The sequence below is a fragment of the Hyaena hyaena genome, unplaced genomic scaffold, assembly GCF_003009895.1.
Source record: "Hyaena hyaena isolate Hyena2069 unplaced genomic scaffold, ASM300989v1 scaffold_546, whole genome shotgun sequence".
NCBI lineage: Eukaryota > Metazoa > Chordata > Mammalia > Carnivora > Hyaenidae > Hyaena > Hyaena hyaena.
In genome coordinates this window covers 1,125,425-1,150,279 of record NW_024081179.1, presented here as the reverse complement: position 1 = coordinate 1,150,279, position 24,855 = coordinate 1,125,425, and the positions used below count along the sequence as shown (strand labels likewise).

Sequence of the window (24,855 nt, the reverse complement as noted above, 5' to 3'; positions counted from 1 at the left end):
CCGAGCACCAGTCATACTGGGTTAGGGGCTCACTCTCACCAAGTGAACCCATTGTACTCACTACTCCATTTCCACACAAGGTCGTGTCCTGAGGAGTGGGGGCGGGGTCGGACTCCAATATATCTCTTTTTTTTGGACCGGGGACACGATTCAACCCATAACATCAATGTTTTCAGATTTGTTTTGCAGAGAAGTGTGCAGACCGGTCCCGTGACTCTTAAGCATTTCTTCTTCTCCAATGGTTGCTTTTTCTTGTCATTTCTTGTCTTGTGTTTGAACGTTCTCCCTGTTTTTATGATTAGGTTAGTTAGCGGTTTGCCTAGTTTGTTAATTAAAGAAATTGGGCTTTTGATTTGTTAATTAGGTTGAGTACTTTTCCGTTCCTCTACCTCATTAATTTCATTTTTATCTTTACTATTTAATTCCTTGAGCTCTTTTTGGTGTCTTCTGCGGTTCTAGTCGTATTTGTGTGAGCTGGGATTTTACCCCTTTTCTCATTCTCTCATGTTTGTTGATAGAAGTGTTCATAGTTACGAAGTTTCCTTTGATCCGTGCTCTAAGTATATCCCGGAGAGCCAGTATCACACATCTTCACTATCATTACTTTTTTAAGGAAGTAATCTCAGTGTGTATTTCCACCGTCACCCAAGAATTGTTTCACAGATTAAAAAAATTTTTTTTTCCAAGTGGAAAGGCCTTTTTCCTTTTCATTTTGTCAACAGTTTCTAGTTTCCTTGTATGGTGATCAGAGACAGTTGATTGTAATCTTTCTACCTTATGGAACTTACTGATTTTTTGATCGATTTGTACATGATCGATTTTTTGTAAATGTTCCATGAATGCTTGAGAAGGCACATCTGGGGGCACCTGGGGGCTCAGTCGGTTGAGCGTCCGACTTCGGCTCAGGTCATGATCTCACGGTTCATGGGTTCGAGCCCCGCGTCGGGCTCTGTGCTGAGAGCTCAGAGCCTGGAGCTGCTTTGGATTTTGTGTCTCCCTCTCTCTCTGACCCTCCCCCACTCACTCTGTCTCTCTCTCTCTCCCTCAAAAATGAATAAACATTAAAAAGAGAGAGACAGAGACAGAGAGAGAGAGAGAGAGAGAAGGTGCATCTGGAATCCTCCAGGCTTAAAGCTGTGTGTGTGCAAATATCAGCTCTGTCCTCAAGCCCTGCCTACTGGCCTTATGTGTGGCTCCTCTGTACCCTGTGTGGTGGCCCTGCTGGGTGTGACTCCAGGGAGGAAACTGCTGGGCTGTGAGGAGAGCAGTTGGCTCGGGAACTCCAGCGGCAGCACCTGGGGACCGGGTGCACGTTTGCACCGAGGCCACAGTGCTCCTGGGCACCCCGATGCTGATGATGCTGGGGTGCCGGCTTCGCCCCGCCCGGGACTCCTCATGCGGGGGCTTCAACGGCCCGGGGCCGGCGGAGACTGTCTGACACGCGTCTCCCAGTCTGAGGCTCTTCCTGTCCAGTCCTGTGTCCCCAGCTTCATCCTTGACAGATGTCCTGTGTCCTGACTCCAATCCCCGCTGCTTTTGGGGGACCTGTGCTGGCGCGGCCCTCTCCCTTGTTGCCTCGCCTGCCTGGGGGTGAGGCGGTACCGGCTCCCTGGCCGGCTGACTCCAGGACTCCTTGTAAGCTGCACGTTTTTGCCTCATAAAGTCGCTGTGTTATTTGCTGCGTGACTTTTATTTTTGTTGGGAATTGTGTCTTCGTTGCATTAAAAAGTCCTTAATTATGTGCGTGTTGTAATGTTTGCTATGTGATGTGTGCTCTTTGCTCTTTTGTTTTTGCCATTTTTCTTTTTTTTAATGTTTATTTATTTTTTGAGATACAGACAGAGTGCGAGCAGGGGAGGGATAGAGAGAGAGGAAGACACAGAATCTGAAGCAGCTCCAGTCTCCGAGCTGTCAGCCCAGAGCCTGATGCGAGGCTTGAACTCACGAACGGTGAGATCATGACCTGAGATGAAGCCAGACACTTAACCGGCTGAGCCGCCCAGGCACCCCTGTTTTTGCTGTTTTTCTTAAAATATTTTAAAGAAAGTATTTTTATTTTATTTAAAATATCTTTAAAGTATCCTTGTTCTCACGATTCCCTCTGTTCTTATACTTTTTGTATTTTTATTTTTTCAAACAAAGAAGTTTTATTTTAGAGAGAGCGCACAAGCAGGGGAGGGGGCAGACGGAGAGAGAAAGAATCTTAAGCAGACTCCATGCTCAGCGTGGAGCACGACCATGGGGCTCAATCCCGCGACCTGGGATCATGACCTGAGCTGAAATCAAGAGTCAGACGCTCAGCCGACTGAGTCACCCAGGCGCCCCCCAGCGTCTCACGGGGTTAATGCCCCATTCTGTTGTGAAGGAAGGGACTTTGTATGGGCTGCGTTGATTTGCACATTCTGATTTTTGTGGTGACTTAGAATAGACCTAACTTCCTTCCGTTCATTTTGTGGGTTTGGGTGCTTTCACAGGACTTGGGTCCGTGGATGTGGCAAAGCCTGGTTTCCTCAGTGCATGTATTTCTGGTGGTGGGAGTGGGAGGGACTGTGCCTCCTCCAGATTTGTGGTTCCTTTTATTCTAACGGAAACTGCCACTCCCCCCCCTTTAAAAAACTTTTTAAAAATGTTTATCATTTTTTGATAGACAGAGAGAGACAGCACAGGCAGGGGAAGGCAGAGAGAGGGGGAGATTCAGAATCCAGAACAGGCTCAGGCCCTGAGCTGTCAGCACAGAGCCCGACACGGGGCTCAGAATCAAAGACCATGAGATCCTGACTTGAGCCCAAGTCAGACTCTCAACCGACTGAGCCACCCAGGCGACCCCTTCTTTTTTTTTTTTTTTTTTTTAATGTTTATTTATTTTTGAGAGAGAAAGAGCATGAGCAGGGGAGGGTCAGAGAGACAGGGAGACACAGAATCCGAAGCAGCCCGAGACTCTGAGCTGTCAGCACGGAGCCTGACGCGGGGCTCAAACTCACCAACAGTGAGTTCATGACCTGAGCGAAAGTCAGATGCTTAACCGACTGAGCCCCCCGGGTGCGCCTGCAACTTCCCCCTTTCACTCCTTTTCCCCTTTGCCCCTAATCCCTGTAGAAAGGCGCCTCCGCCCTGGGCTTGTCCCTACTTCTCTTGACACTTTGCCTTTGAAAAATTCATAGTAAGTTGCACCTGCTTTTAAGAGTGTGCAGACCTCCCCCCACCCCCCACCCACCTCTTTCCCGGAATCAGCTGGGCCATTCTTGCTCGGTCTTTTCTTTCCTCTCTTACCCTTGCACTGAAATCAGGTGTTCCCGGGTCCCTGCCTCAGACCAAAGGGCTTCCGTGTGGTTTTATTTTGTTCTTCTTGTTGTTCAGCACGGATTCCCGGGCGACGCGGGCCCAGGCAGCTTCCCCCTCCCCGGGGCCCGGAAGTCTCCTTAGGACCGTTCCATGCGCTTCTTCGCTGGGAGTGATTTTAACGTCCTTCTCACACGCTTCAATCGGCCTGTCTTGTTTTCTGCGGTTGTTCATCTTGTGAAGTTTCCTCTGCTGACTGCGGGTCCCCTTCCCTTCCAGTCGCAGAAAGCCCGTCCACAGCAGGAGAATCTGGACGCGCCAGACGCTCCCCGGGCTGGTGGTCGCCTCCTGGGTTTGCTGATGGAGGTGGGTGCCGGCTCTGACTGCCGGGCGAGTGGTTACTGGTTTGTCCCATTTGGGGACCCATTGTGTCACGGGGGACTCAGGGACCCCGAGCTCTCCTGGCAGGGCAGGCGGAGGCCCCAGGAGGGGGCGCAGAGGACAAGATATGAATGTGTGCGGTGGGGGCCCCCTTCTCTGGCGCGGGGTCCTTCCGATGAACGCACGGTGATGACAAATGTAAATGTGAGTGCAGCTTTGCAGAGTGTGGGGCCATTTGCATAAATATTGTTTGCAAAAAGCAATTAGCGGTTCATTTACATGCAGCCAAGTAGCAATTTGCGCTCTTTTTCAGGAACAATTTCTTTGCCTGTGTGCACAAATTTGATGCCTTGCGCTGGCCTTCTCATAGTCGGGCCTGATAATTTATTTTTGGTTCTCATCTTGCTTTCCTGGGATAATAACATTTTTCTTCTAAAAGAGGAAGTGCGAAATGAAAGGCAGAAGTTCCCCGAACTTGCACCCCCTGCCCTCAGCCCTGTAGCACCCCCTCCCCGGGGCCAGATGCTCTGTGACTGCAGATACCCGGAGTGAGGGGGGCCATCTGGCCCCCGGGCAGGGAGCCGGCCGGCCCTGCGTGTGGGGCACTCGGGGGCAGAAAGGGCGCAGAGCCCTCGCGGGGCCTGCCCACTGGGCTGCTCTCCACACCCCCCGCCCCTGCCTCTCCTCCCTCACGAACGCCTCCTCCTTCTGACTGTGTTCGGGCGTCCACACCTCCCTGAAGGGCCCCCCCATACCTGTACAAACTGCTTTCTTGACTCCTTTGCTCAGCGCACGCTGTCAGTGAGCTCCCTCACCGGGGCAGTGATGGGGACCCCCCCCATCTTGGGTCGGGCTGTGGTGAGGACGGATCCAACCCCACCAACTGCTCTTACTGAGAAAAGACACGAGGAAGCTGGGTCTCGGCCAAAGCTGTAGGCTGCCCCACCGGACCCCGTTCAAGAGGCAGGGAAAGGCTGTCACAGCAGGGGACAGCGGGCTGGACTCTGCCCAGGCAGTGACCGGTGGGGGGGGGCGGGGTGTGGCCAGAAGGAGGCGGGGCCTGACCGGCATGAAAGGTGGGGGCTCGTGGCTTAGCAGGATCCTTTGCTAAAACTGGGCTCAGCCGGCCAAGGAGGAGGCCTGGGTTCGGAGGAGGCTGACTGAGGTCTGGTCGAGGAGGGGTCCTTGTCACCCCCAGGGTCATGCCCAACAAACACAGCAGGTGCCCCCGAGGCAGTGTCACAGCCAGGCGTCCCCAGCAGGAGAGACGTGCGGCCCCCAGAAGAGAAAGTGAACCAGAGGGCCGAGGGAGCCGGCGTCCGCGGGAGTGAGGCAGCCAGCGTTCCAGGGAAACAGGGAGACGTCTGGAAATCCAATATCCATCTCCCGAGATGGGCTCCTGGGGCACGGACGTGCCACGGGGGAGGGGTGAGCTGGGAGTGCCACGCAGGGTGGAGTCGGGAAGCACCGGTGCCCCAGAGGTGTGAGGGCAGACCCCGAAGTCCTGTACCCAAACACTTGGATTCCAGGAGGAGACGGTGCAGGGAGGCCTTGTGGGCTTTTCCAGGGCTCAACGAGGCGCCGGCCCCGCCAGGAGCCAAGCAGATAAATACGAACGGGCAGAACCCCAGACTCGCTCCCTGGCCCATCAGAACGCAAGGCGGATCAGCCCCATCACAGAGAAAATCCTGAGGACTCCCGATGTGGGCTGGGGGAGGGAGCGCACACCCAGGTTACTGAGAAGGAGCGGGGACCAGAGTGACACCTGCCTTCTCAGCGGGGGAGGGGGCGCATCAGGACACCGGAATCTTCCCAGTTAGGGGTGAGATCCTGGCAAGCTGGTTCATGTGTGAACGGAAGGCAGGCGAAGACGCTTAGCTCCCACGTCCCTGGAAGACGTCCTCTGGGAGGAGAGGGGGGCCCCGGAGCCGGCAGTGATGGTGTCCTCGCTGGGCCCGTGGGGCCCGTGAAGTGCCGTCTGGGGGCGATCGCTGGGGACCCTCTCAGGCAGGGCGGGGGGTCCGGGCCGCGCCTCGCCTCGTCCAGGTGCGGAAGTGTAACCCCCAGCACCAATCGTGAAAAACGGTTCAAATCACAGCAGTGTTAGGTAGCTGTGGGCCAAGGTCGGAAATAAACTGAGGCGAGCAGCCGGCCCCCAGGTCACAGCAGGTGGCCTGCGTCTCTCTGTCTGGACTCTTACACACGCATTCAAACAAATACCGGACTTTTCATGTATGAAGACGGGATAATGCAACACACATTACTTTGCAGTTTGCTTTAAAATTTAACTCTGTGACATAATCTTTCAAGCCAGTACCCACACTGCCTCCTGTGTGATGGTGTGTAATCGCCCTTTGTAAGGGGGTACTAGAATTTGTTCAACCTCTCCCTGGCTTACATTATTTTTTAAAAAGTTTGTCTGTTTATTTTGAGACAGAGAGAGGGAAGCACGAGTGGCAGAGGGGCAGAGAGAGAGGGAGAGAGAGTCCCAAGCAGGCTCTCGGCTGTAGGGACAGAGCCTGACGCGGGGCTTGATCTCACGGGGTTAAGAGTTGGACGCTTAACCCACTGAGCCACCCAGGCACTGCTCTCCCTGGTTTATAAACGTTCTGGTTATTTCCGTTTTTGGAAATGCACGCACAGATGTTTGCAGTGAACACTCATGAACGGATGTCCTCACAAATGAAGATGTTCTCCTGAACCACAGCTTCCGAGAAGTGGGCAGAGCAGGGTCAGAGGAGGTGCTCAGGCTGCTTTCCCGAGAGGCGGCCAGTCCCCGGGCGCGGCCACCGTGCCTCCCAGCCAGGAGCACCCGTGGCGGCCTTGTAAAGCTTCCGTCTTTCATTTTCCTTGTGATTTGCTTCTTCTCCCAGCGCGAGAGACAGAGCGTCCCGCCTCCGCTTCCGCTTCCCTGAGTTATCCCTTCGCCCTTTATCTCCTCAATTTGCCAGAGCTCGTTTGTACATGGATCACAGACATTTTCGCTCAATCTAGTGCTTGTCTTGTGACTTTGATACTAACATATATTATTTTGCCGTTGAGTATTTATGACTGTATGTGGCTTAGACTTTCTGTCTTTTCCTTTATTGTTACTGGACTCCTGTCTTGCTTAGAAAGGTCACTGTCACCTAAAGTTATGCAAATAGGCGCTTACATTCTTTCTATTATTTATTTATTTATTTATTTATTTATTTATTTTTCATTCATTCATTCATTTTTGCTTCCTGGCCTTTTACAACAGGATGAGTTTATTTTTGTATTGGTTTGGGGTATGGGGCTCAAGGTGTTTTCTTTCCGATGGGGGTTCAGCGGCACCGCCGGCCTTGTGAAGGGAGCCCTCCCTTCCTCAGGACAGAGAGGGCACTTTTCCCACACAGGTTCCCGTGTGCACGTGAACTGGGTTTCGGTCCATTCTGCTGCTTTTCCTATTTGGCACACTGTCTGCTGTTCGCCTGGCCTCACGGTGAGCCCTGACTTTCTGCACACGTTTCCAGGAACCGTTGTGTTTTCACTTTTATAACTAGACCTTAAAATAGTTACATCTGGTTATTAAAAACAGGCATTTGGTTGGTTTCCATTGGAAAGGATTGGCATTTCGGCGGCAGTTGGGCATGTCACCCAGACCTTGCATTTCTCACCGTGCACTGTCTGCAGAGCTCTGAAGGCAGAGCCACAGGAAATGTTTCCAAAGAGTAGAGGTTTGGAGAAGCTGTTCCCGAATCAGGGCCACCTCCTACATGCTGCGCGTGCATCTGGGCTGCTCAAGGGCTGTAGGGAATGCTGTGGTGTGCCGCCCACACTCCCTTCAGGGCAGAGGCACTTCCTCCTCCAGCTGCCAGACACGCCGGCCGATCTGCTGGCAGATCTACCCACGGCCACCACTCTCTCTAGAATCACCCTTGGCCACAGGAAGCCGCTTCCCCCAACAGAATTCATCCTCTTAGGCCACACCCCTGACTGGGAAATGTGAGGGAATAGGTGTGGCCTCCTGGCCTCAGCTTGGGACATTTCCCAGTGACCTCTGACGCAGAAATTCCCCTGGCAGAGGCTGAGGCCTCTGTTACAGCCGCTCCCTGCGCCCAGTTCTGTGTCTTCCTTCCTTCGTCACGTGTGTGGCTGCATGTAAATTTCAGAGTCTCAGAGTCTCTTTCCCAGGGAACCTGACCTAAGATATCAGAGAAAGGGTGTTGAAATTTTTTTTAATGTTCATTTATTTTTGAGAGAGAGAGAAACAGAAAATGTGAGCAGGGGAGGGTCAGAGAGAGGGAGACACAGAATCTGAAGCAGCCCCAGGCTCTGAGCTGTCAGCACAGAGCCCGACGTGAGGCTCAAGCTCACGAACTGGGGGATCATGACGTGAGCAGAGGTCAGATGCTTAACCAGCTGAGCCACCCAGGTGCCCCGGGTGTTGAATTTTGTATGTTTATCTTATATCTAGTCATGGTACAAAATTGCAAATTCTAATATTCTTTATAGAACATCTGTAATTTTTTTAAAACTTTATTTATTTTGAGAGAGAGAGTACACAGGAGGGGCAGAGAGAGAGAGAGAATCTCAGGCAAGCTCTGCACGGAGCCTGATGTGGGTTTTGAACTCACAACTGTGAGGTCATGACCTGAGCTGGAATCAAGAGTCGAATGCTTAACTGACAGCCCCCCAGGCGCCCCTTCGATATACTGCATATTTTAATTTCTTGACTCGTTTCATTAGGTGGAATTGCCAAACAAATTGTCAGTAATGGTTGTAATAGTGAGAATTTGCATCTTTTTTTCCTGATTAAAGTAGCTGCAGATTTTTAATACTGTTTTAAGGTAGTCTTTATCATATTTAGATAATTTTCTTCTTGTCTTGAACAGTTTTTTTTTTTTTTTTTAATAATGAATAGCCATTCAATTGTATGAAATGCCTTTTAGGTATCTCTTGACAAAAAAAAAAAAAAGCTGGATTTTTCCCCTTTATTTGTTGATGTGATAAATTGTTGATAGTTTTCATAAAGCCAAGATATTCTTGCATTTGTAATAAATGTAACTGGTTCATGTTTAAAATTGTTTGCTATGGGGGCCCTTGGGTGGCTCAGTCAGTTAAGCATCCGACTTCAGCTCAGGTCATGATCTCACAGATTGTGGGTTCGAACCCTGCGTCGGGCTCTGCGCTGACAGCTAGCTCAGAGCCTGGAGCCTGTTTTAATTTCTATGTCTCCTTCCCTCTCTGACCATCTCCTGCTCACGCTGTCTCTCTCTCTCTTTCTCTCTTTCAGAAATAAAGAAGACATTAAAAAATTATAAAAAAATAAAAAATAAATTTTTTGGCTATGTTGAGTTGTATTCAATATGCCAATATTTTAAATTTCTTGCTACTTTCTTTGCCTCACTCTTCTAATGGGGTTTTAGCATTAATGTAATGCTGACTTTTAAGAAATACATTTTTTAAAAAATGAGTTTTCTGTGTTTTTTATAGATCCAATTATTTCAATAACAAGAGAATTCCCTGATTTTTGAAAGTTAAATAGGACTCATCTCTAAAAATGCCAGAACCTGTGCCTTTTAAAGTGTAGAAATTTAATAATCTTTCCAATTTATCCTAGAGTTTTCCCACTGGCCACTTCCCTCTTCATTGTCATGGTCTCATTTGTTCTGGCCAAACCCTCAAGTGTAATAGATACGTTCAAATTCATCAACCCACCAGATAATGGAGGGATGGGATTTCGACTCTTGCCCAAGGTGTGTGTGGGTGTGTGGGAGCTGAATTTCCTAAGTGGGCTCCCTTCGGTTGGATTGGGGTGCTCCGTCAGAGCAGGAGCTCTGAGTGAATTCTCCAGGAAAAGGGCTGCAGTCAGAGCCCTAAGGCTGGTCTTCAACGTAGGCCTTAATGTGACAGCAAACGGAATGTGCAATTCACAGAAGACTTATTACAAATGGAGGCAAGCGTGAGAAAGGATGCTCAGCCTCATGATGATGAGGAGAATGAAAGTTCACAATCGATGAGATATTGTTTTCCGTGTAACACTGACAGGACTTTAAAACTGATATTTCTAGGGGCGCCTGGGGGGCTTAGTCGGTTAAGCGTCCGACTTTCGCTCAGGTCGTGATCTCGCGGTTCGTGGGTTCGAGCCCCGCGTCGGGCTCTGTGCTGACTGCCAGCTCAGAGCCTGGAGCCTGTTTCGGAGTCTGTGACTCCCTCTCTCTCTGACCCTCCCCTGCTCACGCTGTCTCTCTCTCTCTCTCCTAGAAATAAATAAAAATATTAAAAAAAAAAGAATAAAATAGATCTTTATGTGCAAGTAGGGAATAATGTCCATGACATATTGTGGAATAAAAGAATCAACCTGCAGAATGGTATGTTTCGCATGAAGTATTTGTGTAAATTGTGTGTGTTTGTGTGCGTTTAGTTGCCTGCAAAATATCTAGAAATGTGGTTATTCCCAGTTGTGTGACAGGATGGGTGTGGGAATGAAGACACTTTATCTTTTTATTTAATTTATATCTATACTGCTTGACTTTAAGAAAAAGGCACATAGTACTTTGGTAATAAAAAAGATTTTTTAGTGCTTGCAACAAAAATGCTGATGTAATTTTAAACCAGTTGGCAATTTCTTTTAGAAAGAGCAATACTAGAGCTTCCTCACTCTGGGAATTGGACTAAACGTGACTTAGTCTTCAAGGGAAATAGACAAGGCATTAATTCTATTAATTAATGCATCAGCAGATTCCGTCTCAGCAAAGGCTGTCTTAATGAGGTGCTCGGGGCATTCATTATTTATCTTACAAATATCAACTCAGGGCCCTACTTTGTCAGGCGGTATAACAGATGTCCCCTCCGAGAGTGAGGTGCTGGAGAAACGCAAATATAGCTCACAGACTGCTCCCTCCGCCCCGCACCCAGGCCTCACCATCCCCCGCCTCCCCGCAGATGACCTCTGCCATTCCTCTGACCCCAACTCCCCCACTCTGTCTCTGTCTCCCACGCATCGCTCTCCAGGACCCCTGGAAACAAAATCATTCCGGCCTGGACTGCAACCTCACGCCCACCCAGCGCTGCGGGCATCTCACACCCTCCGGGAAGGGATCTCTCGGCCTTCTCTCCTGAGGCTCACAGGGGACTGGGGACGCAGGCACCCTCTGTGAGGCCCACCCTGGGAGGCCCCGGAACCGACAATGGCCGAGTCCGCTCTCCTCACGCGGACGTAGCCACACGCCCATTCCCTTCCGCGTTTCCGCCCCGCGCCCGCGTCGCCGCGCCCGCATCCGCATCCGCATCCGCGCCCCGGCGTCCGCGCCCCGGCGGTCCCCCCCGCACCCCGCTGGGGGCCCGGCCGCGCCCCCCCCGGAGCTGTCCGTGGTGCTGACCGCAGGCACCGCCCGCGCTCGGCCGCTGCGCACGCGTCCCGGGCGGGGCGCGCAGGACCCGCCGGCGCCGCCACTGCGCAGCCTCCCGCGCGGCCCCGGCCCGCGCCCCGCGCCCCGCGCCCCGCGCCCCGGCCCCGCGGCCTCCGCCGGCCGCTCTCCGGGCGCGCCCGGGCCAGCCATGGCGCTCAACAATTTCCTCTTCGCGCAGTGCGTCTGCTACTTCCTGGCCTTCCTCTTCAGCTTCGCGGTGGTGGTGCCGCTGTCCGAGAACGGCCACGACTTCCGCGGCCGCTGCCTGCTGTTCACCGAGGGCATGTGGCTGAGCGCCAACCTGACGGCGCGGGAGCGCGAGCGCTTCACGGTGCAGGAGTGGGGCCCGCCGGCCGCCTGCCGCTTCGGCCTGCTCGCCAGCCTCCTGTCGCTGCTGCTCGCCGCCGCGCACGCCTGGCGCGCGCTCTTCTTCCTCTGCAAGGGGCACGAGGGGTAAGTGGGGGCCCGGCGCGGCGCCGCTGCCGGCAGCCGCAGTCCCGCCCTCGCCCCGGGCGCCCTCGGCGCTCTCCGCCTCCTGCGCAGAACCCGGGCCCGTGAGGGTCACCGGTGCTCTGTACACGGCCAGGGCTTCCCTCCCCGAGAGTGCATCGCCTCTCGCCCTGGGCATTTACCGCCCCTGCCCCTGGGGCGCACACGCTGCCTTGTCGTCTCCCCGCTGACCTGGGCCCTGCCTGGCTTGCTGGCTCAGCCAGGCCCACGTCCCTCAGCGCTTCGCGACACCCCCTAGCCGTCTGGGCCTGGGCGCTACTCCGGTGGGGGGGCGGGACCAGGCCAGGCAGCTGGCCGCTAAGGCGGACGGGGGAGTCGTCCCCTCCCCCCTTCCTCCTGGGAAGGACGGTAGTGGGGCAAAGGCCTCCCTGGGCCGACGGCCAGCACCCGGGCCTCGGCTGGGGATGCAAGACAGGGAGCAGCAGGTCCACGAGGCCTCCCTCCCCGCTGGCCTCCGGGTCCCCCTTCACCCTCCCCTGCCCTGACACAATTCTGGGAGAGAGCGGGTTCACCCGGGGTCCTCGGCCAGTAGCGTTCCAGGCGCCTCCAGCCTGTGGGGCCCTGGCCCGGCACTGCTGTGCTGAGCTCCCAGAGGCCCCTGCTGCCCCTTGGCCGCCCTCACAGCCACAGGGGACATCGGGGCCTGCTCCCTGGCCCTGCCCCCACCCTGGCAGTTTGGGGGCCTTTTCTCTTCTCTCCGGGACGTGAGAGAGAAGCTATTGCTCTGAGGGCCCCAGTGGGTAGCCGGGTCAGGCAGGGACCCCTGGGGGCCGTCAGAGGGGCGAGCGAGGACTAGCAGCGCTGGCAGGTGCCGAGGAGCCGGGCGGCCGAGGCGGCGCCGGCGCAGGGGCTGAAACACTCGGAGGAGGGTGACGTCCAGCAACGCACACGTGTGGGTCTCCAGGGCTCACGTAGCGAAAAGCACAGACACATAAGCTGCATACGATTTATTCCCCACAGGTCTGGAGGCCAAAGGTGGAAAGTCAAGGGGCTGGCCGGGTGGGCCCCCCGGAGGGAGGAGTCATCCGGGGCAGCTTCCATCCGGCCCCTGCCCACGGCCTTCACATCCCTTGGCTCCGGGCTTTGCCACTCTTATTGCTGTGTCTTGTCTTCATGTGGCCTCTTTTCTCTCTCTGTTTCTTCCCCTCTTCTTATAACGACGCTGGTCATTGGGTTTAGGACGCACCTCATCCTGAGGTCTTTAGCTGAATGACACGTGCAAAGACCCCGTCTCCAGTTAAGGTCACAGGCGCCTGTCCTGGAGCGAAGACTCGGGCATATGTTGGCAGGGCGCCGTTCAGCGCACCACTGTTTCCGGGTTCAGGGTCTGCAGGAAGCCGCGTGTCAGCCTGGGCAGGCCTCCGGGGGCCGTGGGGCCGGGGCTCTGCCCGCTGCCACAGGCCTCGCGCTTCCCTCAACACACTCGACGGCTGGTATCCCCGCGAGGGATGTCAGATGTCACGGGCGTGCACGTTGCCGAGCTGGGTGTTACCGTAGTCAGTGTCCCCGTGCAGATCGGGACAGGGGAAGCCTCTCTGTATATGACACCGGGTCCCGCAGGGCAGGGTAGCTGAGGTCCCTGCAGTCCGGGAGGCTGGGGGCTGGGGGCACAGGCCCCTTGACCCACCTGGTCCCTATGCGACCAGCACCCTCACGAGAACCCCCCCCCTTACAGCTGTCAGACGACACAGGACAGAGCTGCTGTCACTGCAGTCCCTAGATTTGCTGCCTAGGCTGAGTGACCAGGATTCCTTTCCCGCAGGATCTGGGACTCTCAGCCCTGCCCGCCCTGCTCCCAGTCCCGGGGGGTCCCCGGGCTCCAGAGCCTCACATGCCCTGAGCCCCGAGGCTGGGCCCTGCCTGCTCACAGGGCCTCACCAGCTAGATCCTGAACACCGTTAGGCCACTTGTCTTACAGGGACGAGGTGCCTTCGGCAGCCAGCCTGCTGTGACATCTGTCCAGAGCCAAGCCTTCGTCTGGGTGTGGTTGGTAGCACGAGGCCAGAGCTCCCCCAGGGATCCGGGAGTGGCCCAGTGTGAGGGGCCCCCGGGCGGGATGGACCCAAGGCAGGTTGTGTGCGCTCAGGGCCGAGCTTGGGGGCCACCAAACACAGAAAGGAGGCCTGTGTGTGAGGTCTGCTCCCTGGCACCCACCCCCCAGCTCTGGGGCCTGCAGACCCACAGTCTGGCCATGGGGTCAGCCCTGCGGGCTGTGTCAGCGAGTCCTGGACCCCCAGGAAGCTCGGGCCTGCCTCGTGCAGCCACAGGCAGGATGGGAGCCTGGAGAGGCCAGTCCCGGCTCCGGTGTCGGTCAGGCCGTGGAGAGCAGGGAGCGGGTGCTGGGACAGACAGGAGGCTGGGAGGGCAGTTAGAGGGAGCTCGTGGGGCGGTGACGGCCCTCAGGGTGTCCAGCTCATCAAGGACATCACTGCTGCTGTCAGACTCGGGGTCTGCGTAGGGGTGGTGTGCACCCTAATTCTCTTGAGTCCCCATTCAGAGACCAGCCGGGACCCCGCCGAGACCCAGGGCAGGGCCCTGCCCTTTGGTCTGTGTGAAGGGGCTCAGGGCCGGGTCCCTGGTGCCTGGGCCAGACCCTGTCCATGTGCCAGCTCCCTCCTCACGTAGGGTATGCCTCGGCAAAGTGGGGCTCAGACAGCTGGTGCCCTGGAGTGTAAAGGGCTAAAGGGTGGGGGCTGCTGGCTGAAGGAAAGGGGGTGTGAAACAGTGGCCCCTGGGGCTTCCTGGCTGGTGGCCCTGGGCAAGCCCAGGGAGGGTCCCGGGCTTGGGGGGCCCAGGGCAGCTTAGCCTGAGTGGAAGCGTGCAGGTGGCCGCGGTCTGTGATTGACGGCTGGGGAGTGCTGGGTCAGAACAACCCATCTGCCTGCCCACACTTGTCCCCCAGCCTGCAAATCGCTCCCAGAGCTTCCCGGAAAGCTGTCACCATGGAGACGGCACATCTCCGGCACCCTGAGAGGCTGGAGGAGAGAAAGATGGAGTTAACCCTATGTGTGCCGGGCTTCCTGGTTTCGGCAGGAGGGCCGAGGGTCCTTGGGGAGCAGGGGGCACTGTGGACTCTGGGGCCAGGCTGAGTGAGGCCCTGGACACGCTCAGTCCTTCAGAACTCTGCAGCCCAGGCAGGTGCCATGGCCCAGACGACTCGGGGAGTAGGAGGAGGCTGTGGGGGGAGGACAGCAGCCCCACGCCCCTCCCTGTCTGATGGCACGGACGCCTTCCTGTCACGGGAGGAGAGCCCCAGATTGCGCCTGTTTAATAGGGATGTGGCTGGAGCCCCCAGACAGTCCGTTTCTGGCTATGGGGCGGATGCCTTGTACCCGCCCCCAGGGGGTGGGGGCTGCGTCTCAGGCTGTGCCGGTTCCCTGGGGGTGGTTCTGGCCACATGGGGTGCATCGAGCCCTGGGTTTGCCTCTCTACAACTCCTCCCAGGAGGGGGAGCAGGACTTGAAGTTGGGGGGCTGCCCTGCCAGCACATCCTCTGCACCCTGGTCGTCTCCCCCGCCCCCAAAGGCCTACGGGGGGCAGTAGCTGGCTCATCCAGGATACCGGGCACGTGCAGGGCAGGGTCCCTGGTGGGAAGGGGAGGCTGCTGGCAGGTGGAGGGCACCCCAGGAACCCGTTGTCCCAGGGAGCTGGCCTTCCGTGCCCAGGGCGGGCATCTTCTTCCTTCTGCCTGTGGACGCTCGGTCCTGGCCCCCCCAGGACCCCTGTGTTCTCCCGGGCTGGAGCAGAGTGGCCGTCCAAAGTCGGGGTGTAGGCTCTGGGTAGCCTCTGGTTTCCCTGGAGCATTTGCTCCCGGGAAGGAGGGCCCCTGTGGACTCCCCAAGCCCAGCCTAGCCCCATGTTGCACCACAGGGGGCACAGCTGGCCCCCAGCCACCGGCTCCAGGCATCTGGTTGAGGATGCTGCTCCCACACTTCCATCTCTGCAGCCACGCGCCAGCCCAGGGTTCTGGAGGTGGGTGGAGGCTCATCCCGGTGGGGGGAGGGTGTGCTCAGGGGGAAGCCCCCTGCAGCTATAGCTCTCTGTCCCCTGCCCATACAAGCTCCCTCCGTTTCCACAGTGAGCCAGTGGGGGGCTCTTGCTACCCAATATACAGAGGGAGAAATTGAGGCTCTCAGAGAGTGACTCGCTGAAGGTCACCCAACTGGCAAAGAGGTGGCCAGAGTTGACACCCTGCTGTCCCCGGTGAGGACCTCGGGGTGGGGTTGGCCCCAACGCACCCTCTTTGTAACTATAGGCCCCGACCTCTTATTTAGAGCGCCGAGGGCCGGGCGGGTCCTGGGGTTTGGAGCTGGCCACTGGGGTCCCAGCTGGAAACAGACTCTCAGGCCCGTGCATGTGAGGATAACCTGAGGAGGGCCGTTCGCAGAGATGAGGATGTGGGCCAGGTGTGGCTCTTTCACCTCCGGCTGCAGGGACTGGAAGAGGCATGGTCACCTTTGGTGGAGGGACAGCCACCTGGGGGGCATCCCCCCACCCCAGTGCCTCTCCTTCCACCCCCTGCCCGGTCCCCACTGGCTGAGCTCAACCAGGAGCCAGGGAGAGGGGTCCTTGCCACAGTCTTCTTGGGTCAGCCCCCTGGCAGAGGATGGAGGGGCGATGATCTGCAAAGTCAGGAAATCACCAGCCCCCGGGCAGGGGGCACGGAGCCCACCCACCTACGACGAAACACCCGAGCGGCTCAGGCAGGCTGGGAATGGAGCACAGGGAGGTTTGCACAAGAAACACGCATGACCTGACCCTGTCGTGGCCCTGACGATGGCCCCGGTCAGCTGGGGGCGGTGCTGACGCCCGTGCGTCCATGTGAGTGTGAGCGCAGACACGCTGGCTGTGCTTCTGGGACTGCAGCCTCGGCCCTCCCGCCTCCGGTTCAAGCCCCCAACCCTGGAGCCGGTGCAGCAGGTGGCCCTGTGGGGGCACTGGTGGCTGAGGTGATCGCCTGCCCGAGGCTGGGGTGCCTCCCGGGGCTGGGATGGGGCTTGGTTATTCCTTTGTGCTCAGGGCTCAGCACAGGGTGGGGGGACGCTCATTAAGTGTGTGGCGGGTGAAGGCAGAGATGGGACGCAGGGCAAAGTGGACGGTGCGTAGATCTCCGCTTTGTCCCGGCCCGAAGCCACCGCATCTGACGGCAGCTTGCACGGTTTCCTGGCTGAAGCTGCGACCTTAAGTACGTGTTCTCTTTGAAGCCGTTGATCTTGCCCCTCAGACTCCATGTGCTGATGGCACAGATGTCCACCGGCACAGATGTAGAGGTGGCCGCGGGGCTGCTGTCCCACCTGAGGGCGTCCCCGTCCCCCCCGCCCCACATGTCCCCAGGCGCAGCCCGGCCAAGGTTCCCACTCAGGACTCTGGGTCTCCAGAAGGAGATTTGGAGGTGGCGGGGTGGTGGGCAGGGCTGTGGGGCTCCAGCCACATGCCGCCTCCTCCAGAGAGCAAACGCTGGTGTCCTGTGTAGGCACCCAAGTGGGGCCAGGTTCGTGTGACCCCGAGCTCTGTCCTCCTGGCCCTGAGCCTGCGTCCCCCACCCCCACCCCGGGCACCGCTGGGCCTTAGGCTTCAGTGGAGAGATGGGAGCGGGGGCCACACCACAAGCCCCCGATGCCGGTGCAGGCCAGCGGGCTTGATGACCATGTGGGCACGTGGCCTCGGGGCAGCCAAGTGGGGAACGGCCTGGAAAGGGTGTCCTGCCTCTTCAGCCTGTGCTGGTCGTAACACTCTGGGCGCAAACGCTCTGGGGCTCGGTCCCGGCTCCAGGTCTCCAGCGGGCGCCGGTGGGCAGCCTGGTGTCAGCATGGGACTTCGGGGTGAGGGACAGCGAGGGAGGGGGAAGTGGCCCTGGCGGCCCCTCACCCTGTCCGGGCCCACACCCCGCTGTCTCCCGCCACCGCTGGATGTTATGGGGACCCTGGGTGGTGGCGCACGGTGACTGTCCTCTCCTGTCCTTTGCCGAAGCTCCTTCCTCTACGCCTTCCTGAACCTCCTGGTCAGCGCCTCAGTGGTCTTCCTGGTCTTCATCGCCAGCACCATTGTGAGTGTGGGCTTCACCATGTGGTGTGATGCCATCACCGAGAAGGGCACCGTGTCCCACAGGTGCGCCTGGGCCCCTCCCCCCCCCCCCCCCGCCTGAGCCTGGGGTCTTGTCCACCCCACCTGCGCCTCCTGCCTCTGCACACCTGGCCAGGGCCTTCCTGGGACCTGCCCCCTTGGCCTCAATACCCCTTCAATGAGAGTAGGGCAGCCCTCACACCCTGGGGGTAGAGCCAGGCTGGGTGTGTGCGTGCGTGTATGTGTGTGTGTGCGTGTGCGAGTGTGTGTGTGTGGTTGGGGGGGTAAGGAGGCCCGGTGCACTCGGACCCTGGAGGGCGGATATGGCAGCACAGCACAGGCCCTGGAGACCTGGGCCGCCTTCGAGGCAGAGGCCTGGGCTGAGTGCGGGGCCCGGTTTGGTCGTGGAGGGTTTGGAAGATAGCAGTAGGGGTAGGGGGGAGCGGGAGCAGAAGCTTCTGGTTGGAGGGTGTCAGGGATGGGGCCTTTGGGTCCAGGACAGTTGCCTCACCGTTTGGGGGTGGTGCATGCCGCTCCCCATGCCCCGTGTCCGGGTGTCACCCGCCACCCCACCTGCTGTTTCAGCTGCGAAGAGCTCCAGGACATCAACTTGGAGCTCAACGTGGACAACTCTGCCTTCTATGACCAGTTTGCCATCGCCCAGGTAGGTGGGGCAGGCGGTAGGCGGGGCTGTTCTGGTGGGCGGGGCCGCCGGGTAGGCGGGGCTGTTTTGGTGGGCGGGGCCGCCAGGTAGGCGGGGCTATTCTGGTGGGTGGGGCCGTCAGGTAGGCGGGGCTGTTCTGGTGGGAGGGGCCTCTGGGTAGGCGGGGCTGTTCTGGTGGGAGGGGCTGCTGGATAGGCGGGTCTGCCAGGTAGGCAGGGCTGTTCCAGTAGGCGGGGCTATTCTGGTAGGAGGGGCTGCCAGGTAGGCGGGGCTGTTCTGGTGGGCGGGGCCGCCGGGTAGGCGGGGCTGTTCTGGTGGGCGGGTCTGCCAGGTAGGCAGGGCTGTTCCAGTAGGCGGGGCTATTCTGGTGGGCGGGGCCGCCAGGTAGGCGGGGCTGTTCTGGTGGGAGTGGCTGCTGAGACCCGGGACTGCTCTACTAGGCAGGGAATCGTTGGGGAGGGGACCAGTCACTGCCGAACGCACAGACCGTCCCCAAACGCTCTCGCCCTCATCTAGGGGAGGTTGAGGATGGGGCCAGGCGAAGGAGATAACAGCTGAGTGAGCGGTGTAGTCAGGAAGGCTTCCTGGAGGAGGGGTTGGGAGGGCTGGATCTTGGAGACGGGGTGGGGGTTCTTGCAGGTGGATGTGGACAGGGGTGAGGCATTGGGTGTCCTAGGAGGAGGGGCCAGCGTGAACTAACTGCAGAAGTGAGGTTCAGAGGGTGAGGGAGTGGCCCTGTGCTGGGTGGAGAGGAAGCCAGGCATCAGATCCCGGGTCTGCGGTCCAGGGCAGGGCGCTTGGAGTGGGCACCGTCTGATAGATGCTGGAGGGCTCGCAGTTCCTGCCCGGCCAGGGGAAAGCTGATGCCGTGTCTGCGGAAGGGTGTGGGGGCGGAGCTCCTCTCCCCGCCCTGCCCTCCGGGAGACCTGGTACCTCTCTGGGGACACCATTTGCAGGTGTATCCGGACTTGTCAGTGGTCAGTGAGCGCCTGTGTCTCAAAGTCTGCATTCGTGTCCAGGCGGATGACACTGGTGCGGGGTGTCCGGGCGGGGTTGGCTCCTTCCAGCACAAGCGCACCAGGGCGTGCTGGCATCCAGGTCTGGTTTTGGACCCCACGCAGCCCTCTCAGGGCTCATGTGGGCCCATGCCTGGTCTGAGGACTCTTCTTATGGAGAGGAACCCGCTAGGCAGCTGGACGTCTGGCGGGTCCAAAGGTTCTTTGCTGAGATGAGCTGAAAGCGCCAGAGACCCGTTCACGAAAATTGAGTGGAAAATGCCTCAGTGCTACTTTGTGCCAGTTAGATTAGGGGAAGGCGCGAGCTGAGTCTGGTGACAGCCTGGAATGAGGATCTGGCGCGAGCGGCCCCGGCCTGCTTCCACTAAATTGTTTCTCCTTCAGCTGTCCCAGCAGCTGCCGGGGGCTGTTATGGGCGGGCGTCCTTGGAGCTGGGTGGGCCGGGCCGCCTGGGCGCAGAACCCCCCAGAGCATTGTGCTGCTTGGGGTTCAGCGGGCAGGCCGCCAGAGGCCAGGAAGGGGTAGGCGCACGAGGAGTGGGCGAGCGGATCCTGGGGCAGGCGGGCGGTGGGTCTGGCTGGCCTCCTGACCCCGCGTCTGCCCTCTGTGTAGTTCGGCCTCTGGGCCTCGTGGCTGGCCTGGCTGGCCGTCACCATCCTGGCTTTCCTGAAGGTCTACCACAACTACCGCCAGGAGGACCTGCTGGACAGCCTGGTCCACGAGAAGGAGCTGCTGCTGGCCAGGCCGGCCCCCCGCGCCTCCTTCCAGGAGGAGAAGAGCGCCGTCATCTAGGTGCGGGCAGGGGACCCCGGCCCCCAGACACGGCCCCCCCCCCCGCCCTGCCTTGTCCCGGGGCTCACGGCCCCACCCGGGGGAGCAGCACGTGGGGGGGCCCTGCCTGGCCCCGCCTGCCCCTCACCTCGCGTGTCCCCACCTCAGCACCGTGCAAAGTGAGTGACCCCGCTCACCTGAGCCCCCCACCCCCGCCGTGCCAGTGGCGGCTGAGCAGGTGGGCACCCGCCCTCAGACAGGGCCTCGCAGGGGCCTCCTCCGGGCTCCGTGCTTGTGCAGCACGCCTGTCCGGGGGTGTCCGGACCCTCGGGCACCTCTGGCCACAGGGCTCGCCTGCTCACATGGCCGGATGCCGTCTCCACGCCGGCTTGCCCGGGTGTGATTCTGTGTGCGATTCTGTGACGGCAGCCCGTGTCCCCCGAGTGACCCCAGCCCGTGATGGCCACATGTCCCTCTTGTCCCGTGCCCCTGAGCAGTGTGTGGGACAAGAATCCCATGACCTGGGAGCGGGGGGTGCAGGAAGGAGCTCTCCGGCAGCGCACCCCCCACCCCTACCGCAGACCTGGGTTCCCTGTGCTGTTCCATGGCCCCCGGTGGCCAGGCCTGGTCTCAGCGTCAAAGGCACAGGGCAGAGGTGTTGCCCTCAGTCAGTGGCTGTGTGGCTGCCCTGGAAAGTGGCCGTGGTGTCAGGGCTGGGCGCCCGCATCTGGTTCCCCGTGTCCTCTGCCGCAGCACTTGCTAGGGGAGCAGGGACCCCCACCTGGCTCTGCCTGGAGGGTCCCTGGACCCCTGTATTTGTGTCACAGTGAGGGGAGGTGGGGACGGGCTGAGGGTCACACCACCCCCTCGGAAGGACGGGATGGGGCAGGTGTCTGTGCGAGCATGTGAGTGCACGTGAGAGTGTGAGTGTGTCTGTGTGATATTAGTGTGTGTGTGACAAAGTGTGTGCACATGCATGTCAGTCTGCATGGGAAGGCGTGTGAGTGTGTGAACTGTGAGCATGCAGCTCTGTGTGAGCACATGCACATGAGTGTGAGTGTGCATGCACACAGGAACACATGTACAAATGTGAGTGAGTGTGCATAGGAATGCGAGTGTGTTCACATGCATAAGTCTGTGAGCATGAATGGGAATGTGCGCGCGCACAAGTATGAGTGTGAATGCGAGTGTGAGTGTGTGCTCAAGTGTGAGTGTGTGTGCACAGCTGTGAGAGTGAGTGTGTGTGTGCCAGAAGCTGTGAGCAGACATCAGAGCTGGTGAGGACACAGCGGTTCCTCTGACCTTCATCCACTGGGTCGCCTCCAGTGCCCCTCCCCCCCCACCCCGTGGAGGGAGGGGCTGCCTCCCCCGCTGGTGGTGGGGCCTGGAGCACTGAGACCCAGAGGGCGCAGCCCGGTCCGCACGGCACAGGTGGAGGAGCTGGGGGACCCGTGACCCCAGAGTTCAGTGATGAGCACCCTGGAACTGCTTGGCTGTGGACCCCCCTCCTCACGGGGCTCCCCGGCTTCTGCGTCTGCACCCAGTCCTCTGAGTCCTGTCCAGCAGCGGGACACTGTGTTCTCGCGGCCTGGACTGACCCTCTGGCTGCTCCCCACCCTCCAGGGGAGGAGACACCTGGCTCCCCACATCTGTGCCTCCCGCTGCCAGGGCCTGGCCTGGTCTCCCACGTGGGGGACACGCATCTCCAGGGGCCATGGATGCTGGCCTAGGGCGAGGTGCCAAGGGGGCGGGCAGCCTGGGCCAGCGAGGGCAGGCTGCCAGTCACCTCCTGGCACCTCAGAGGCGCGCTGGCCCCGGGCCCCGGCCGAGAATGCCGGACAGAGCAGCTGGCTTCCCGGGGGGAGCTGTTTGGGGAGAACTGAGGCCCCCAAGCAGATCCAGGCCCCCCACCCTCGTAGACCAGCTGAGGGGACCCTCCCCCGAGAGCTTTGCTCTGTTCCCAGCAGCCGGCCAGGTGCAGGGCAGAGGAGCAGCGGCGGGATGTGGCTTCTGGAGCCCGAGGGGCCGCTGCAGGTTTGTGACCTGGTCTGGGTCACAGGGAGCCAGTCTTGGGCAGTCCCCGGGGCAGGCTGGCCGAGACACGCGCCCACTTACCTAAAGGTGTCGCTTGCAGAGCGGGGTTGTAGCTGGCACAGACCCGTCTCCAGCCGGCGGGGGGCCTCCAGGGAAGGGACGGCTGGGTCCCCCGGGGCTGGGCAGGGAGGGGCCCGGGCTTCCTGAGGTCCGGCCGCCCGGTCGCTTCTGCTTCTTCCAGCTGCTGGTGGATAACAGACATCTTTGTTTTAATTCTACTTCTGACGAAAACTGAAAGTAATGATTCTTAAGTGTATCTATTGCTCAACGTCCAAATAAACAAACTCCTGCGCCTTGAATGTGGACGATGGAGCCGCCGTGTCCCCGTCCCCAAGCTCCATCCACCTTCAGCTTCTGGCCTCCAGTGTTTCGTCCGCTCCTAAGATGTAAAACCTGCCTCATGTTTGTTCCTGTCGCCCAGAAACTTGCTGGGATGAGGGCCTGGCCTCTCTCTCCTTCACATCCTCGCGGGCCCGGGAGCTTCCCCGGGCGGACGGGTGGACGAGATGGACTTTGGATCTCAGGGTTATGTGTGGCCTGAGCAGCGTTTTCCCCAAAGCAGGGGCTCACAACCTGTGGCCCCTCCGGAGCCGGGATGTCTTTGCCTTGAGGGACCCTAGGCTGAGAGCAGCGGGCTGTGGGGAGGGGGCTGCCTCACGCCTCCAGCACGGCTTCCCCAGGGCAGGGCCAGGGCTGGGGTGGGACGGGGCGGGGCTGAGCCTGAGGCCTGTGCCCCCCCCCCACAGGCTTGGACATGTGACCTACCTCTCTGAGCCTCAGTTTCCCCATCTGGAGCATGGGCAGTAGCCTGCCTGTTCTCTTCAGGGGCTGGGGTGAGGTGAGACTGGGTCCCTGGGGGTGGGGGGGGGCTGCTGGAACCATCTGTGGCACTGGATGGTCCCTGAGGCCTGGGGCCGGTCCCCACCATGGCCCCCCGTAGGGTACTGCTCCTGGAGCCCGGCCCTCCTTGTCACTGGGCCCCCTGAACCCTGAACCCTGTGAATCACCGCCCCAGCCCGAGGCCCAGCAGGAAAGGGCCCCCCAGTGCCCCCACTTCTGCTTTAGCTGATGAAGCAAATTTCATAGGAAATCGGTTTCCATTTCACTCCTTTGGGTAAAAAACCCGCAGACTGATAAGAGAGGTGGCAGTGTGTTTTAATAGAAAATCAGTGTGTCCCCGCTACCAAAGTGACCCCGGGAAGGAGCAGCAGGCACTGGCCATCCCGCGGACGCTTGTCTGCAGGCTGCCGGGGGAGATGGCACCTTCCTGGCAGTCCCTCCTGCTGTCTGACCACAGGCCTCCCTGCTTTGTCCAGGACCCCCTCCAGGCAGGGTCCAGAGGGGCCCTGGAGTTTGTCACCACATGACTCCTATGGCCAGCGATGACGTGGTGTCTGTACACGGTCAAGGGACTCAGAGGCATTGCATCTGGCATGAGGCGCCGCCTGGGGCCCGGACGCACGTGGCTGTGGTCCAGAGGAGGTAGGGGTCCGGGCAGAGCAGGCTGGCTCTCGTGGCTCCCGGGGGACAGCTGAGGCGGCCAGCAGCACATGTTTCCCCCAGGGCACGAGAGGCTCCCCGAGGCCTTGGGGCCCAGTGCAGGGGTCCAGCCTGGGCTCAGAGGCTGGGACCCCCCCCCACAAGCAGGGGAGATGCCAGGCCCTGCCCTGCATGCAGCTGCAGGAGGGGGGGCCCCCACACCAACAGCCAACCCGTCTGCCTCCGCGGGGTTTTGAGGTCCAGGCCCCACAAGCCCTAAGCAGCAAAGGCCATGCACCTCCGAGGGGTCTCACGGATACAGCGTCGGCGTCCCTGTCTTCACGGGGCCCCACATGTCCACATCCAGGCCTGGCCCGAGGGTACGGAGTTCCCGGCGGCGGGAGGGCTCTCTGGGGCCCGAAGCATCAGTGGACCCCACATGTACAGGGGGGCCCTGGTTGGGGCCGGTGGGCTGCCTGCTGCTCCAGAGTGGGGCTCCGGGCCCCCAGGAGGCAGGGGCCAGCATGGGCCGCCGTCACAGCTGCAGGAGACGGTGCCAGCAGGTGACGGCCGTGTGCCTCAGGCGCAGGGCGAGCATGAGGAGCCGCGCCCGGAGGTCCTCGAAGGCCAGGGTCACCTGCTTGGCCCGGCCGCAGCACAGGCCCAGCACGAGGGCCAGCAGCACGCACGCGCACAGCCGCAGGAGCAGGGAGCCGCCGCGGGGCCGGGGCCGGCTGGGCGCTGGGGGCGGAGGGGCCCGCTGAGCCCCTGCCCGCAGGCCCGACGGCAGGTAAGGGCCCCGTGGGGCTCCCTGCTCTTGCGGGGCTGGCGGGTGGGGGGCTGCAGGGCGGGTAGTGGGTCCCCGGGTGCCCCTCACGGTCCCCATGGTGCGTGGAGCACCCCCATCCCTGCCTGGGGCCTCTGTTGGCTCTGCCCCCCGCACCCTCCCTTGGGACAGGGGTGCTGCTGCCTGGGGTGTGTGTCAGGGACCCCGGCTGAGGGAGGGGTCTTGCGGGGGAGGGGCGTGTGTCTGGCGAATGTGGCCTGGGCACAGCGTGTGGGGGTGGGGCGAGGGCTCAGACTCACCCGTGGTGGGGTTGGCGGGCTCCCTGCTGGCGATGTCTGCGGCGGAGATGGAGAGGGCTGGGCAGGGAGGCCCCAGCCTGGGGGGCCCACGTCCCCCACCTCAGCCTGCACGCCCTCAGGGCCTCGAATGTCACTC

At 59.7% G+C, this 24,855-nt stretch overlaps 1 protein-coding gene across 2 annotated transcripts; it reads left to right on the top strand.

Annotated features, from left to right (window-relative positions):
* Window positions 1–11,142: 11,142 nt before the first annotated feature.
* TMEM179 (transmembrane protein 179) lies at window positions 11,143–22,498 on the top strand. Of its 2 annotated transcripts, none has more exons than XM_039255781.1 (4): window positions 11,143–11,489; window positions 17,517–17,654; window positions 18,195–18,273; window positions 19,962–22,498. In XM_039255781.1, the coding sequence occupies exons 1-4, from the start codon at window positions 11,185–11,187 to the stop codon at window positions 20,079–20,081; spliced, it is 642 nt and encodes a 213-aa protein (XP_039111712.1). In that variant the 5' UTR covers window positions 11,143–11,184; the 3' UTR covers window positions 20,082–22,498. The 2 variants fall into 2 exon arrangements, with proteins under 2 accessions (XP_039111712.1, XP_039111711.1); XM_039255780.1 differs by having other exon boundaries at window positions 19,902–22,498.
* The last annotated feature ends 2,357 nt before the right edge of the window (window positions 22,499–24,855 follow it).